The following is an 18,596-nucleotide window of genomic DNA, read 5'->3' as shown; positions in this document are numbered from 1 at the left end:
GAATATTGCGTACAGCCGTAGCACTGAAAAGCTCGGGAATTCTTTAAGTAGCTCTCATTTGTGATCAAAATGGATGAAACCAAACAAAAGTCTGCTAAGAGACAACAAGTTAAGCTTCTAATATCTTCTAGGACAATGATAGTTTCTCTCTGTTAAATATTGAATGAAGGCCACAACGAGGAGAAGTTAGAGATAAACATATAACCAGACAGACACTGCAGCAAATGAACTGGCATACCCTGAAGTCACAGCATCACTACTGTAGTCAACAACATGGCTGAAGTCACAGCATCACTACTGTAGTCAACAACATGGCTGAAATCACAGCATCACTACTGTAGTCAACAACATGGCTGAAATCACAGCATCACTACGGTAGTCAACAACATGGCTGAAGTCACAGCATCACTACTGTAGTCAACAACATGGCTGAAGTCACAGCATCACTACGGTAGTCAACAACATGGCTGAAGTCACAGCATCACTACTGTAGTCAACAACATGGCTGACGTCACAGCATCACTACTGTAGTCAACAACATGGCATTGTATTGATTTCTAATCCACTATAGGGACCAGGAGAGAGAGAGAGAGAGAGAGAGAGAGAGAGAGAGAGAGAGAGAGAGAGAGAGAGAGAGAGAGAGAGAGAGAGAGAGAGAGAGAGAGAGAGAGAGAGAGAGAGAGAGAGAGAGAGAGAGAGAGAGAGAGAGAGAGAGACAGCAGTTTGGGTGACTAACCCAAACTTCAGGAAGGCTTTGACTATGTACAGACTCAGTGAGCATAGCCTTGCTATTGAGAAAGGCTGCTGTAGCCAGACCTGGCTCTCAAGATCTTTCTCAGATTTTTAACAATCCAACAAGGTATGACTCCAAACACCCAAAAAAGGCTACTCTAATCGATGTTATCCTCACAAATAATCCTGATAGGTACTAGTCTGGTATTTTCTGTAATGACCTTAGTGATCACTGTTTAACAGCCCGTGTTCGTAATGGTTGCTCAGTGAAACGACCTGTCCTGATTTATCATAGACTCTTGCTAAAAAACTTTAATGAGCAAGCCTTCCTTCATGACCTGGCCTCTGTAAATTGGTATAGAATCAGCTTGATCCCCTCTGTCGAAGACGCTTGGACCTTCTTTTTTGATATTTACAGTGGTATTGTTGACAAACACACCCCCATAAAGAAAATGAGAATTAAAAACAGGTTCAGCCCCTGTTTCGACCGTGATCTTGAGGAGTTACTCCACCTCAAGAATTGCATTTGGCGAAAGGCTCAGCACACGCATACTCAGGCTGACTGTCTTTCGTTCAGGCAAATGAGAAATAAGTACACTCAGGCTATCCAGAAGGCCAAATTAAGTTACTTTAAGGAGCAGTTCTCTCTCTGTGGGTCTAACCCCAAGAAGTTCCTCCGCAAAGCTGCCCATGTCCCTTAATGTTGATGATGTGGTTGTTACTGACAAGAAACACATGGCTGAGCTCTTTAATCACCACTTCATTAAGTCAAGATTCCAATTTAACTCAGCCATGCCTCTTTGCCCGTCAAACATTTCCTCATCTCACACCCCTTCTAATGCAACAATCCCCGATGCTTCTCCCTCAGGAAAGTTTCTCCCTGCAGGCGGTCACTGACCCCAAAAAAACATCTGGGTCAGATGGTTTAGACCCTTTCTTCTTTAAGGTTGCTGCCCCTATCATCACCAAGCCTATCTCTGACCTTTTGAACCTGTCTCTCCTCTCTGGGGAGATTCCCATTGCTTGGAAGGCAGCCACGGTTCATATTTTATTTAAAGGGGGAGATCAAGCTGATCCTAACTGGTATAGGCCTATTTCTATTTTGCTCTGTTTATCAAAAGTGTTGGAAAAACGTGTCAATAATCAACTGACTGGCTTTCTTGATGTCTATAGTATTCTCTTGGGTTTGCAATATGGTTTCCGCTCAGGTTATGGATGTGTCACTGCAACTTTAAAGGTCCTCAATGATGCCACCATTGTCCTTGATGCTAAGCAATATTGTGCTGCTATTTTTATTGACTTGGCCAAAGGTTTTGATACGGTAGACCAATCCATTCTTGTGGGCCGGCTAAGGAGTATTGGTGTCTCTGAAGGGTCTTTGGCCTGGTTTGCTAACTACCTCTCTCAAAGAGTGCAGTGTATAAAGTCAGAAAATCTGCTGTCTCAGCCACTGCCTGTCACCAAGGGTGTACCCCAAGGCTCGATCCTAGGCCCCACACTCTTCTCAATTTACATCAACAACATAGCTCAGGCAGTAGGAATCTCTGTCATCCATTTATATGCAGATGATACAGTCTTATACTCAACTGGCTCCTACTCGGATTTTGTGTTAAACGCTCTACATCAAAGCTTTCTTAGTGTCCAACAAGCTTTCTCTGCCCTTAACCTTGTTCTGAACACCTCCAAAACAAAGGTAATGTGGTTTGGTAAGAAGAATGCCCCTCTCCCCACAGGTGTGATTACTACCTCTGAGGGTTTAGAGCTTGAGGTAGTCACCTCATACAAGTACTTGGGAGTATGGCTAGACGGTGCACTGTCCTTCTCTCAGCACATATCAAAGCTGCAGGCTAAAGTTAAATCTAGACTTGGTTTCCTCTATCGTAATCGCTCCTCTTTCACCCCAGCTGCCAAACTAACCATGGTTCAGATGACCATCCTACCCATGCTAGATTATGGAGATGTAATTTATACATCGGCAGGTAAGGGTGCTCTCGAGCGGCTAGATGTTCTTTACCATTCGGCCATCAGATTTGACACCAATGCTTCTTATAGGACACATCACTGTCCTCTATACTCATCTGTAAACTGGTCATCTCTGTATACCCATCGCAAGACACACTGGTTGTTGCTTATTTATGAAACCCTCTTAGGCCACTCCCCCCTATCTGAGATATCTACTGCAGCCCTCATCCTCCACATACAACACCCGTTCTGCCAGTCATATTCTGTTAAAGGTCCCCAAAGCACACACAATCCTTGGTCGCTCGTCTGTCACTGACAGTTGTGGCAGCTTTGCGTGATGTATTGTTGTCTCTACCTTCTTTCCCTTTGTGCTGTTGTCTGTGCCCAACAATGTTTGTACCCTGTTTTGTGCTGCTACCATGTTGAGCTGCTGCCATGTTGTGTTGCTACCATGTCGTTGTCATGTTGTGTTGCTACCATATTGCTACTGTGTTGTCATGTGTTGCTGCCTTGCTATGTTGTCGTCTTAGGTCTCTCTTTATGATGTGTTTTCATGTGTTGCTGCCTTGCTATGTTGTCGTCTTAGGTCTCTCTTTATGATGTGTTTTCATGTGTTGCTGCCTTGCTATGTTGTCGTCTTAGGTCTCTCTTTATGATGTGTTGTCATGTGTTGCTGCCTTGCTATGTTGTCGTCTTAGGTCTCTCTTTATGATGTGTTGTCATGTGTTGCTGCCTTGCTATGTTGTCGTCTTAGGTCTCTCTTTACGTAGTGTTGTGTTGTCTCTCTTGTTGTGATGTGTGTTTTGTCCTATATTTAAAAATTATTATTATTTATTTTTAATCCCAGCCCCCGTCCCCGCAGGAGGCCTTTGCCTTTTGGTAAATAATAATTTGTTCTTAACTGACTTGCCTCGTTAAATAAAGGTTAAATCAAAATAAAATAAACAAAAAAGAGAAGACAGGCTATGTGCACACTGCCCACAAAATGAGATGGAAACTATGACCATATTATTTACCATTGTATATACAACCAATATTTAATGTTAATTTATTTTCCCTTTGTACTTTAACTATTTGCATATAATATGACATTTGAAACGTCTTCATTATTTTGGAACTTTTGTGAGTGTAATGTTTACTGTAAAAAAAATATATATTGTTAATTTCACTTTGTTTATTATCTAATTCACTTGCTTTGGCAATGTAAACATATGTTTCACATGCCAATAAATCCCTTACATTTTTATTGAAATTGAATTGAATTCAGAGAAAGAGAGACAAAGACAGAGAGAGAGAGAGAGAGAGAGAGAGAGGCTGAGAGGGAGAGAGCAAAAATACATTATTTGACATTCCTACAAGGTTAAAAGATTGGATAAAGTTACAAAAAGCATTGTTTGTATTGCTTCGATGTTGCCAAAAGGAAGTGCCTCTGTTAAGGGTAGAACTAGGGGTTAAGGTGAGAGATTGCGTGGGTGATGAGATAAAGTATGTGTACTCACTCTTGGCCCTCTCGCTCTTGCGTGAGGGTCTCCATCGGATGCATGAGCGATGTTCGTCCAGGTAGAACAGTCTCACCAGCCCCTTGGAACCAGCCTTCAACTTCACCATCTGGGTCCCCGACTGCATCACACACATACATCGCTCCACTACAGAGAGACAGGGAGACACAGAGGTCAATAGTGTACGATCACAAAAAAAACTAAAGAGCCATTAATAATGCTAGAAAATACTGATTAAGAGCTGATTTGGGCCAGAAACAGGACGGGAACAGAGATAGGAGTGACAAAACACAAACAGGTCAGAGACATAGAGAAGATGAGAGAGAGGGGGGAGAGAGAGAGAGAGAAAGAGAGAGAGAGAGAGAGAGAGAGAGAGAGAGAGAGAGAGAGAGAGAGAGAGAGAGAGAGAGAGAGAGAGAGAGAGAGAGAGAGAGAGAAAGAAAGAAAAAGAGAGAGAAAAAAGATACAGAGGGAAAGGGGGAGTGAGAGAGAGAGAGAGAGAGAGAGAGAGAGAGAGAGAGAGAGAGAGAGAGAGAGAGAGAGAGAGAGAGAGAGAGAGAGAGAGAGAGAGAGAGAGAACCTAAAAGGAAGTAATTCCCAAACCGTCCATAACAAAGCCATCACCTACAGAGAGATGAACATGGAGAAGAGTCCCCTAATTAAGCTGGTCCTGTGGCTCTGTTCACAAACACAAACACACCCCACAGAGCCCCAGGACAGCAACACAATTAGACCCAACCAAATACTGAGAAAACTAAAATATTTTACTTCACACATTGGAAAGAAGTTACCACAAAACAGAGCAAACTAGAATGCTATTTGGCCCTAAACAGAGAGTACACATTGGCAGAATACCTGACCACTGTGACTGACCCAAACTTAAGGAAAGCTTTGACTATGTACAGACTCAGTGAGCATTGCCTTGCTATTGAGAAAGGCCGCCGTAGGCAGACCTGGCTCTCAAGAGAAGACAGGCTATGTGTACACTGCCCACAAAATGAGATGGAAACTGAGCTGCACTTCCTAACCTCCTGCCAAATGTATGACCATTTTAGAGACACATATTTCACTCAGATTACACGGACCCACAAAGAATTTGAAAACAAATTAAATGTTGATAAACTCCCATATTGTCACGACTTCTGCCGAAGTCGGTCCCTCTCCTTGTTCGGGCTGCGTTCGGCGATCGGTTTCGCCGGCCATCTAGCCATCGCCGATCCACCTTTCATTTTCCATTTGTTTTGTCTTGTCTTCCCACACACCTGGTTCCAATTCCATAATTACATGTTGTGTATTTAACCCTCTGTTTCCCCCATGTCCTTGTCCGGAATTGTTTATTGTAAGTGTTTGTGCACGTTATGTCTGTGCGACAGGGTTTTGTCCCAGTGTATATTTTGTTTTTGTTCACGGTGATTTTTATTATTAAACTACGCTGTTGTAGCACAGTCTTTGCTCTCCTGCGCCTGACTTCTCTGCCGCCAGTACGCCCACCTTACACAAATCTACTGGGTGAAATACCACAGTGTGCAATCACAGCAGCAAGATTTGTGACCTGTTGCCACAAGAAAAGGGAAACCATTGAAGAACAAAACAACTTTGTAAATACAACCCATATTTATGTTTATTAATTTTCCCTTTTGTACTTCAACTATTTGCACATCGTCACAACATTGTAAATATACATAAAATGACATTTCAAATGTCTCTATTCCTTTGGAACTTCTGTGAGTGTAATGTTTACTGTTCATTTGTTATTGTTATATTTCACTTGCTTTGACAATGTTAACATGTGTTTCCCAAGACAATGAAGTCATTTGGATTTAAATTGAATTGAAATAGAGATGTAACATCATCTGATGCAACATCACCGTCTTCTTCAGTAATTCACACAAACAGAGTTACACACAGCCTTAACTCAGCGTGATCTGATATGACTAGAGGCCATAAGAGTCAGCTCCATGTCCACTAGGAGTATCTACAATAAGAACCATGTCAACTAGGAGTATCTACAATAAGAACCATGTCAACTAGGAGTATCTACAATAAGAACCATGTCAACTAGGAGTATCTACACTAAGAACCATGTCAACTAGGAGTATCTACACTAAGAACCATGTCAACTAGGAGTATCTACACTAAGAACCATGTCAACTAGGAGTATCTACAATAAGAACCATGTCAACCATGTCAACTAGGAGTATCTACAATAAGAACCATGTCAACTAGGAGTATCTAAACTAAGAACCATGTCAACTAGGAGTATCTAAACTAAGAACCATGTCAACTAGGAGTATCTAAACTAAGAACCATGTCAACTAGGAGTATCTACAATAAAAACCATGTCAACTAGGAGTATCTAAACTAAGAACCATGTCAACTAGGAGTATCTAAACTAAGAACCATGTCAACTAGGAGTATCTAAACTAAGAACCATGTCAACTAGGAGTATCTACACTAAGAACCATGTCAACTAGGAGTATCTACACTAAGAACCATGTCAACTAGGAGTATCTAAACTAAGAACCATGTCAACTAGGAGTATCTAAACTAAGAACCATGTCAACTAGGAGTATCTAAACTAAGAACCATGTCAACTAGGAGTATCTACACGAAGGACCATGTCAACTAGGAGTATCTACAATAAGAACCATGTCAACTAGGAGTATCTACACTAAGAACCATGTCAACTAGGAGTATCTAAACTAAGAACCAAGTCAACTAGGAGTATCTAAACTAAGAACCATGTCAACTAGGAGTATCTACAATAAGAACCATGTCAACTAGGAGTATCTAAACTAAGAACCATGTCAACTAGGAGTATCTAAACTAAGACCATGTCAACTAGGAGTATCAAAACTAAGAACCATGTCAACTAGGAGTATCTAAACTAAGACCATGTCAACTAGGAGTATCTAAACTAAGACCATGTCAACTAGGAGTATCTAAACTAAGACCATGTCAACTAGGAGTATCTAAACTAAGACCATGTCAACTAGGAGTATCTAAACTAAGACCATGTCAACTAGGAGTATCTAAACTAAGACCATGTCAACTAGGAGTATCTAAACTAAGAACCATGTCAACTAGGAGTATCTACAATAAGAACCATGTCAACTAGGAGTATCTACAATAAGAACCATGTCAACTAGGAGTATCTAAACTAAGACCATGTCAACTAGGAGTATCTACACTAAGAACCATGTCAACTAGGAGTATCTACAATAAGGACCATGTCAACTAGGAGTATCTAAACTAAGAACCATGTCAACTAGGAGTATCTATACTAAGAACCATGTCAACTAGGAGTATCTAAACTAAGACCATGTCAACTAGGAGTATCTACACTAAGAACCATGTCAACTAGGAGTATCTACAATAAGGACCATGTCAACTAGGAGTATCTAAACTAAGAACCATGTCAACTAGGAGTATCTACAATAAGGACCATGTCCACTAGGAGTATTTACACTAAGAACCATGTCAACTAGGAGTATCTACAATAAGGACCATGTCAACTAGGAGTATCTATACTAAGAACCATGTCAACTAGGAGTATCTACAATAAGAACCATGTCAACTAGGAGTATCTAAACTAAGAACCATGTCCACTAGGAGTATCTACACTAAGGACCATGTCAACTAGGAGTATCTACAATAAGAACCATGTCAACTAGGAGTATCTACAATAAGAACCATGTCAACTAGGAGTATCTAAACTAAGAACCATGTCAACTAGGAGTATCTACACTAAGGACCATGTCAACTAGGAGTATCTAAACTAAGAACCATGTCAACTAGGAGTATCTAAACTAAGAACCATGTCAACTAGGAGTATCTACACTAAGGACCATGTCAACTAGGAGTATCTACAATAAGAACCATGTCAACTAGGAGTATCTACAATAAGGACCATGTCAACTAGGAGTATCTACACTAAGAACCATGTCAACTAGGAGTATCTACAATAAGGACCATGTCAACTAGGAGTATCTACACTAAGAACCATGTCAACTAGGAGTATCTACACTAAGAACCATGTCCACTAGGAGTATCTACACTAAGGACCATGTCAACTAGGAGTATCTAAACAAAGAACCATGTCAACTAGGAGTATCTACAATAAGGACCATGTCAACTAGGAGTATCTACACTAAGGACCATGTCAACTAGGAGTATCTACAATAAGAACCATGTCAACTAGGAGTATCTACACTAAGGACCATGTCAACTAGGAGTATCTACAATAAGGACCATGTCAACTAGGAGTATCTACACTAAGGACCATGTCAACTAGGAGTATCTACACTAAGAACCATGTCAACTAGGAGTATCTACACTAAGGACCATGTCAACTAGGAGTATCTACACTAAGGACCATGTCAACTAGGAGTATCTACAATAAGAACCATGTCAACTAGGAGTATCTACACTAAGAACCATGTCAACTAGGAGTATCTACAATAAGAACCATGTCAACTAGGAGTATCTACACTAAGAACCATGTCAACTAGGAGTATCTACAATAAGAACCATGTCAACTAGGAGTATCTACACTAAGAACCATGTCAACTAGGAGTATCTACACTAAGAACCATGTCAACTAGGAGTATCTACAATAAGAACCATGTCAACTAGGAGTATCTACACTAAGAACCATGTCAACTAGGAGTATCTAAACTAAGAACCATGTCAACTAGGAGTATCTAAACTAAGAACCATGTCAACTAGGAGTATCTAAACTAAGAACCATGTCAACTAGGAGTATCTAAACTAAGAACCATGTCAACTAGGAGTATCTAAACTAAGAACCATGTCAACTAGGAGTATCTAAACTAAGAACCATGTCAACTAGGAGTATCTAAACTAAGAACCATGTCAACTAGGAGTATCTACAATAAGAACCATGTCAACTAGGAGTATCTAAACTAAAAACCATGTCAACTAGGAGTATCTAAACTAAGAACCATGTCAACTAGGAGTATCTAAACTAAGAACCATGTCAACTAGGAGTATCTACAATAAGAACCATGTCAACTAGGAGTATCTAAACTAAGAACCATGTCAACTAGGAGTATCTAAACTAAGAAACATGTCAACTAGGAGTATCTAAACTAAGAACCATGTCAACTAGGAGTATCTAAACTAAGAACCATGTCAACTAGGAGTATCTAAACTAAGAACCATGTCAACTAGGAGTATCTAAACTAAGAACCATGTCAACTAGGAGTATCTACAATAAGAACCATGTCAACTAGGAGTATCTAAACTAAGAACCATGTCAACTAGGAGTATCTAAACTAAGAAACATGTCAACTAGGAGTATCTAAACTAAGAACCATGTCAACTAGGAGTATCTAAACTAAGAACCATGTCAACTAGGAGTATCTAAACTAAGAACCATGTCAACTAGGAGTATCTAAACTAAGAACCATGTCAACTAGGAGTATCTAAACTAAGAACCATGTCAACTAGGAGTATCTAAACTAAGAAACATGTCAACTAGGAGTATCTACAATAAGAACCATGTCAACTAGGAGTATCTACAATAAGAACCATGTCAACTAGGAGTATCTAAACTAAGAACCATGTCAACTAGGAGTATCTAAACTAAGAACCATGTCCACTAGGAGTATCTACAATAAGAACCATGTCAACTAGGAGTATCTACAATAAGAACCATGTCAACTAGGAGTATCTACACTAAGAACCATGTCAACTAGGAGTATCTAAACTAAGAACCATGTCAACTAGGAGTATCTACACTAAGAACCATGTCAACTAGGAGTATCTACACGAAGGACCATGTCAACTAGGAGTATCTATACTAAGAACCATGTCAACTAGGAGTATCTAAACTAAGAACCATGTCAACTAGGAGTATCTAAACTAAGAACCATGTCAACTAGGAGTATCTAAACTAAGAACCATGTCAACTAGGAGTATCTAAACTAAGACCATGTCAACTAGGAGTATCTAAACTAAGACCATGTCAACTAGGAGTATCTAAACTAAGACCATGTCAACTAGGAGTATCTAAACTAAGACCATGTCAACTAGGAGTATCTAAACTAAGACCATGTCAACTAGGAGTATCTAAACTAAGAACCATGTCAACTAGGAGTATCTACAATAAGAACCATGTCAACTAGGAGTATCTACAATAAGAACCATGTCAACTAGGAGTATCTAAACTAAGACCATGTCAACTAGGAGTATCTACACTAAGAACCATGTCAACTAGGAGTATCTACAATAAGGACCATGTCAACTAGGAGTATCTAAACTAAGAACCATGTCAACTAGGAGTATCTATACTAAGAACCATGTCAACTAGGAGTATCTAAACTAAGACCATGTCAACTAGGAGTATCTACACTAAGAACCATGTCAACTAGGAGTATCTACAATAAGGACCATGTCAACTAGGAGTATCTAAACTAAGAACCATGTCAACTAGGAGTATCTACAATAAGGACCATGTCCACTAGGAGTATTTACACTAAGAACCATGTCAACTAGGAGTATCTACAATAAGGACCATGTCAACTAGGAGTATCTATACTAAGAACCATGTCAACTAGGAGTATCTACAATAAGAACCATGTCAACTAGGAGTATCTAAACTAAGAACCATGTCCACTAGGAGTATCTACACTAAGGACCATGTCAACTAGGAGTATCTACAATAAGAACCATGTCAACTAGGAGTATCTACAATAAGAACCATGTCAACTAGGAGTATCTAAACTAAGAACCATGTCAACTAGGAGTATCTACACTAAGGACCATGTCAACTAGGAGTATCTAAACTAAGAACCATGTCAACTAGGAGTATCTAAACTAAGAACCATGTCAACTAGGAGTATCTACACTAAGGACCATGTCAACTAGGAGTATCTACAATAAGAACCATGTCAACTAGGAGTATCTACAATAAGGACCATGTCAACTAGGAGTATCTACACTAAGAACCATGTCAACTAGGAGTATCTACAATAAGGACCATGTCAACTAGGAGTATCTACACTAAGAACCATGTCCACTAGGAGTATCTACACTAAGGACCATGTCAACTAGGAGTATCTAAACAAAGAACCATGTCAACTAGGAGTATCTACAATAAGGACCATGTCAACTAGGAGTATCTACACTAAGGACCATGTCAACTAGGAGTATCTACAATAAGAACCATGTCAACTAGGAGTATCTACACTAAGGACCATGTCAACTAGGAGTATCTACAATAAGGACCATGTCAACTAGGAGTATCTACACTAAGGACCATGTCAACTAGGAGTATCTACACTAAGAACCATGTCAACTAGGAGTATCTACACTAAGGACCATGTCAACTAGGAGTATCTACACTAAGGACCATGTCAACTAGGAGTATCTACAATAAGAACCATGTCAACTAGGAGTATCTACACTAAGAACCATGTCAACTAGGAGTATCTACAATAAGAACCATGTCAACTAGGAGTATCTACACTAAGAACCATGTCAACTAGGAGTATCTACAATAAGAACCATGTCAACTAGGAGTATCTACACTAAGAACCATGTCAACTAGGAGTATCTACACTAAGAACCATGTCAACTAGGAGTATCTACAATAAGAACCATGTCAACTAGGAGTATCTACACTAAGAACCATGTCAACTAGGAGTATCTAAACTAAGAACCATGTCAACTAGGAGTATCTAAACTAAGAACCATGTCAACTAGGAGTATCTAAACTAAAAACCATGTCAACTAGGAGTATCTAAACTAAGAACCATGTCAACTAGGAGTATCTAAACTAAGAACCATGTCAACTAGGAGTATCTACAATAAGAACCATGTCAACTAGGAGTATCTAAACTAAGAACCATGTCAACTAGGAGTATCTAAACTAAGAAAAATGTCAACTAGGAGTATCTAAACTAAGAACCATGTCAACTAGGAGTATCTAAACTAAGAACCATGTCAACTAGGAGTATCTAAACTAAGAACCATGTCAACTAGGAGTATCTAAACTAAGAACCATGTCAACTAGGAGTATCTACAATAAGAACCATGTCAACTAGGAGTATCTAAACTAAGAACCATGTCAACTAGGAGTATCTAAACTAAGAAACATGTCAACTAGGAGTATCTAAACTAAGAACCATGTCAACTAGGAGTATCTAAACTAAGAACCATGTCAACTAGGAGTATCTAAACTAAGAACCATGTCAACTAGGAGTATCTAAACTAAGAACCATGTCAACTAGGAGTATCTAAACTAAGAACCATGTCAACTAGGAGTATCTAAACTAAGAACCATGTCAACTAGGAGTATCTAAACTAAGAACCATGTCCACTAGGAGTATCTACAATAAGAACCATGTCAACTAGGAGTATCTACAATAAGAACCATGTCAACTAGGAGTATCTACACTAAGAACCATGTCAACTAGGAGTATCTAAACTAAGAACCATGTCAACTAGGAGTATCTACACTAAGAACCATGTCAACTAGGAGTATCTACACGAAGGACCATGTCAACTAGGAGTATCTATACTAAGAACCATGTCAACTAGGAGTATCTAAACTAAGAACCATGTCAACTAGGAGTATCTAAACTAAGAACCATGTCAACTAGGAGTATCTAAACTAAGAACCATGTCAACTAGGAGTATCTACACGAAGGACCATGTCAACTAGGAGTATCTACACTAAGGACCATGTCAACTAGGAGTATCTACACTAAGAACCATGTCAACTAGGAGTATCTAAACTAAGAACCATGTCAACTAGGAGTATCTAAACTAAGAACCATGTCAACTAGGAGTATCTACAATAAGAACCATGTCAACTAGGAGTATCTAAACTAAGAACCATGTCAACTAGGAGTATCTAAACTAAGACCATGTCAACTAGGAGTATCAAAACTAAGAACCATGTCAACTAGGAGTATCTAAACTAAGACCATGTCAACTAGGAGTATCTAAACTAAGACCATGTCAACTAGGAGTATCTAAACTAAGAACCATGTCAACTAGGAGTATCTAAACTAAGACCATGTCAACTAGGAGTATCTAAACTAAGAACCATGTCAACTAGGAGTATCTAAACTAAGACCATGTCAACTAGGAGTATCTACAATAAGAACCATGTCAACTAGGAGTATCTACAATAAGAACCATGTCAACTAGGAGTATCTAAACTAAGAACCATGTCAACTAGGAGTATCTACACTAAGAACCATGTCAACTAGGAGTATCTACAATAAGAACCATGTCAACTAGGAGTATCTACAATAAGAACCATGTCAACTAGGAGTATCTACAATAAGAACCATGTCAACTAGGAGTATCTACAATAAGAACCATGTCAACTAGGAGTATCTACAATAAGAACCATGTCAACTAGGAGTATCTAAACTAAGACCATGTCAACTAGGAGTATCTAAACTAAGAACCATGTCAACTAGGAGTATCTAAACTAAGAACCATGTCAACTAGGAGTATCTACAATAAGAACCATGTCAACTAGGGGTATCTACAATAAGAACCATGTCAACTAGGAGTATCTAAACTAAGAACCATGTCAACTAGGAGTATTTACACTAAGGACCATGTCAACTAGGAGTATCTAAACTAAGACCATGTCAACTAGGAGTATCTACACTAAGAACCATGTCAACTAGGAGTATCTACAATAAGAACCATGTCAACTAGGAGTATCTAAACTAAGAACCATGTCCACTAGGAGTATCTAAACTAAGACCATGTCAACTAGGAGTATCTACACTAAGAACCATGTCAACTAGGAGTATCTACAATAAGGACCATGTCAACTAGGAGTATCTAAACTAAGAACCATGTCAACTAGGAGTATCTACAATAAGGACCATGTCAACTAGGAGAATCTAAACTAAGAACCATGTCAACTAGGAGTATCTACACTAAGGACCATGTCAACTAGGAGTATCTAAACTAAGAACCATGTCAACTAGGAGTATCTACACTAAGGACCATGTCCACTAGGAGTATCTACACTAAGGACCATGTCAACTAGGAGTATCTAAACTAAGAACCATGTCAACTAGGAGTATCTACACTAAGAACCATGTCCACTAGGAGTATCTACACTAAGGACCATGTCAACTAGGAGTATCTAAACTAAGAACCATGTCAACTAGGAGTATCTACAATAAGAACCATGTCAACTAGGAGTATCTACACTAGGAACCATGTCAACTAGGAGTATCTACACTAAGAACCAAGTCAACTAGGAGTATCTAAACTAAGAACCATGTCCACTAGGAGTATCTACACTAAGAACCATGTCAACTAGGAGTATCTACAATAAGGACCATGTCAACTAGGAGTATCTACACTAAGAACCATGTCCACTAGGAGTATCTACACTAAGAACCATGTCAACTAGGAGTATCTACAATAAGAACCATGTCAACTAGGAGTATCTACACTAAGAACCATGTCAACTAGGAGTATCTACACTAAGGACCATGTCAACTAGGAGTATCTACACTAAGGACCATGTCAACTAGGAGTATCTACAATAAGAACCATGTCAACTAGGAGTATCTACACTAAGAACCATGTCAACTAGGAGTATCTACAATAAGAACCATGTCAACTAGGAGTATCTAAACTAAGAACCATGTCCACTAGGAGTATCTAAACTAAGACCATGTCAACTAGGAGTATCTAAACTAAGAACCATGTCAACTAGGAGTATCTACACTAAGGACCATGTCAACTAGGAGTATCTACACTAAGAACCATGTCAACTAGGAGTATCTACAATAAGAACCATGTCAACTAGGAGTATCTACAATAAGAACCATGTCAACTAGGAGTATCTACAATAAGGACCATGTCAACTAGGAGTATCTACAATAAGAACCATGTCAACTAGGAGTATCTACAATAAGAACCATGTCAACTAGGAGTATCTAAACTAAGACCATGTCAACTAGGAGTATCTAAACTAAGAACCATGTCAACTAGGAGTATCTAAACTAAGAACCATGTCAACTAGGAGTATCTAAACTAAGAACCATGTCAACTAGGAGTATCTAAACTAAGAACCATGTCAACTAGGAGTATCTAAACTAAGACCATGTCAACTAGGAGTATCTAAACTAAGAACCATGTCAACTAGGAGTATCTAAACTAAGAACCATGTCAACTAGGAGTATCTACAATAAGAACCATGTCAACTAGGGGTATCTACAATAAGAACCATGTCAACTAGGAGTATCTAAACTAAGAACCATGTCAACTAGGAGTATTTACACTAAGGACCATGTCAACTAGGAGTATCTACACTAAGAACCATGTCAACTAGGAGTATCTACACTAAGAACCATGTCCACTAGGAGTATCTAAACTAAGACCATGTCAACTAGGAGTATCTACACTAAGAACCATGTCAACTAGGAGTATCTACACTAAGACCATGTCAACTAGGAGTATCTACACTAAGAACCATGTCAACTAGGAGTATCTACAATAAGAACCATGTCAACTAGGAGTATCTACACTAAGAACCATGTCAACTAGGAGTATCTACAATAAGAACCATGTCAACTAGGAGTATCTACACTAAGGACCATGTCAACTAGGAGTATCTACACTAAGAACCATGTCAACTAGGAGTATCTAAACTAAGAAACATGTCAACTAGGAGTATCTACACTAAGAACCATGTCAACTAGGAGTATCTACACTAAGAACCATGTCAACTAGGAGTATCTACACTAAGAACCATGTCAACTAGGAGTATCTACACTAAGGACCATGTCAACTAGGAGTATCTACACTAAGAACCATGTCAACTAGGAGTATCTAAACTAAGAAACATGTCAACTAGGAGTATTTACACTAAGGACCATGTCAACTAGGAGTATCTACAATAAGAACCATGTCAACTAGGAGTATCTACAATAAGAACCATGTCAACTAGGAGTATCTACACTAAGGACCATGTCCACTAGGAGTATCTAAACTAAGACCATGTCAACTAGGAGTATCTACACTAAGAACCATGTCAACTAGGAGTATCTACACTAAGAACCATGTCAACTAGGAGTATCTACACTAAGAACCATGTCCACTAGGAGTATCTAAACTAAGAACCATGTCAACTAGGAGTATCTACACTAAGAACCATGTCAACTAGGAGTATCTACACTAAGAACCATGTCAACTAGGAGTATCTAAACTAAGAACCATGTCAACTAGGAGTATCTACACTAAGAACCATGTCAACTAGGAGTATCTACACTAAGAACCATGTCAACTAGGAGTATCTACAATAAGGACCATGTCCACTAGGAGTATCTAAACTAAGAACCATGTCAACTAGGAGTATCTACAATAAGAACCATGTCAACTAGGAGTATCTAAACTAAGAACCATGTCAACTAGGAGTATCTAAACTAAGAACCATGTCAACTAGGAGTATCTACAATAAGAACCATGTCAACTAGGAGTATCTACACTAAGAACCATGTCAACTAGGAGTATCTAAACTAAGAAACATGTCAACTAGGAGTATCTACACTAAGGACCATGTCAACTAGGAGTATCTACACTAGGAACCATGTCAACTAGGAGTATCTAAACTAAGAAACATGTCAACTAGGAGTATCTACAATAAGAACCATGTCAACTAGGAGTATCTACAATAAGAACCATGTCAACTAGGAGTATCTAAACTAAGAACCATGTCAACTAGGAGTATCTACAATAAGGACCATGTCAACTAGGAGTATCTACAATAAGAACCATGTCAACTAGGAGTATCTACAATAAGAACCATGTCAACTAGGAGTATCTAAACTAAGAACCATGTCAACTAGGAGTATCTACACTAAGAACCATGTCAACTAGGAGTATCTACAATAAGAACCATGTCAACTAGGAGTATCTACACTAAGGACCATGTCAACTAGGAGTATCTACACTAAGAACCATGTCAACTAGGAGTATCTACAATAAGAACCATGTCAACTAGGAGTATCTACACTAAGAACCATGTCAACTAGGAGTATCTACACTAAGAACCATGTCAACTAGGAGTATCTAAACTAAGAACCATGTCAACTAGGAGTATCTACACTAAGAACCATGTCAACTAGGAGTATCTACAATAAGGACCATGTCAACTAGGAGTATCTACAATAAGAACCATGTCAACTAGGAGTATCTACAATAAGAACCATGTCAACTAGGAGTATCTACACTAAGAACCATGTCAACTAGGAGTATCTACACTAAGAACCATGTCAACTAGGAGTATCTAAACTAAGAACCATGTCAACTAGGAGTATCTACACTAAGAACCATGTCAACTAGGAGTATCTACACTAAGAACCATGTCAACTAGGAGTATCTACAATAAGAACCATGTCAACTAGGAGTATCTACACTAAGAACCATGTCAACTAGGAGTATCTACACTAAGAACCATGTCAACTAGGAGTATCTAAACTAAGAACCATGTCAACTAGGAGTATCTACACTAAGAACCATGTCAACTAGGAGTATCTACAATAAGGACCATGTCAACTAGGAGTATCTACAATAAGAACCATGTCAACTAGGAGTATCTACAATAAGAACCATGTCAACTAGGAGTATCTAAACTAAGACCATGTCAACTAGGAGTATCTACACTAAGAACCATGTCAACTAGGAGTATCTACACTAAGAACCATGTCAACTAGGAGTATCTACAATAAGAACCATGTCAACTAGGAGTATCTACAATAAGAACCATGTCAACTAGGAGTATCTACAATAAGAACCATGTCAACTAGGAGTATCTACACTAAGAACCATGTCAACTAGGAGTATCTACAATAAGAACCATGTCAACTAGGAGTATCTAAACTAAGAACCATGTCAACTAGGAGTATCTACAATAAGAACCATGTCAACTAGGAGTATCTAAACTAAGAACCATGTCCACTAGGAGTATCTACAATAAGAACCATGTCAACTAGGAGTATCTAAACTAAGACCATGTCAACTAGGAGTATCTACAATAAGGACCATGTCAACTAGGAGCAGCAGAGAACTGAAAGGAATGGCGGCCAAAAGAGGAATTGGCTTTGGGGGTGACCAGTGAGATATACCTGCTGGAGCGCGTGCTATGGGTGGGGGCTGCTATGGTGACCAGTGAGCTGAGATAAGGCGGGGCTTTACCTAGCAAAGACTTGTAGATGACCTGGAGCGAGTGGGTTTGGCGACGAGTATGAAGCGAGGGCCAGCCAACGAGAGTGTACAGGTTGCAGTGGTTGGTAGTATATGGGGCTTTGGTGACAAAATGGATGGCACTGTGATAGACTGCATCCAATTTGTTGAGTAGCGTGTAAGAGGCTATTTTGTAAATGACATCGC

General features: G+C 39.2%; 1 protein-coding gene across 1 annotated transcript in view; it reads right to left on the bottom strand.

The window, feature by feature from the left end:
- Nucleotides 1–18,596, bottom strand: part of plch1 (phospholipase C, eta 1) — a 146,030-nt gene that overhangs the window by 67,296 nt on the left and 60,138 nt on the right. The window contains exon 2 of the mRNA XM_038973714.1: nt 4,194–4,340. Within this exon, the coding sequence (XP_038829642.1) occupies nt 4,194–4,340 (147 nt within the window). The remainder of the gene's footprint in view (nt 1–4,193; nt 4,341–18,596) is intronic.

This window comes from Salvelinus namaycush, chromosome 34, assembly GCF_016432855.1.
Source record: "Salvelinus namaycush isolate Seneca chromosome 34, SaNama_1.0, whole genome shotgun sequence".
NCBI lineage: Eukaryota > Metazoa > Chordata > Actinopteri > Salmoniformes > Salmonidae > Salvelinus > Salvelinus namaycush.
The sequence above is the reverse complement of the archived record's forward strand: the minus strand, read 5'-3'. Positions and strand labels throughout refer to the sequence as shown.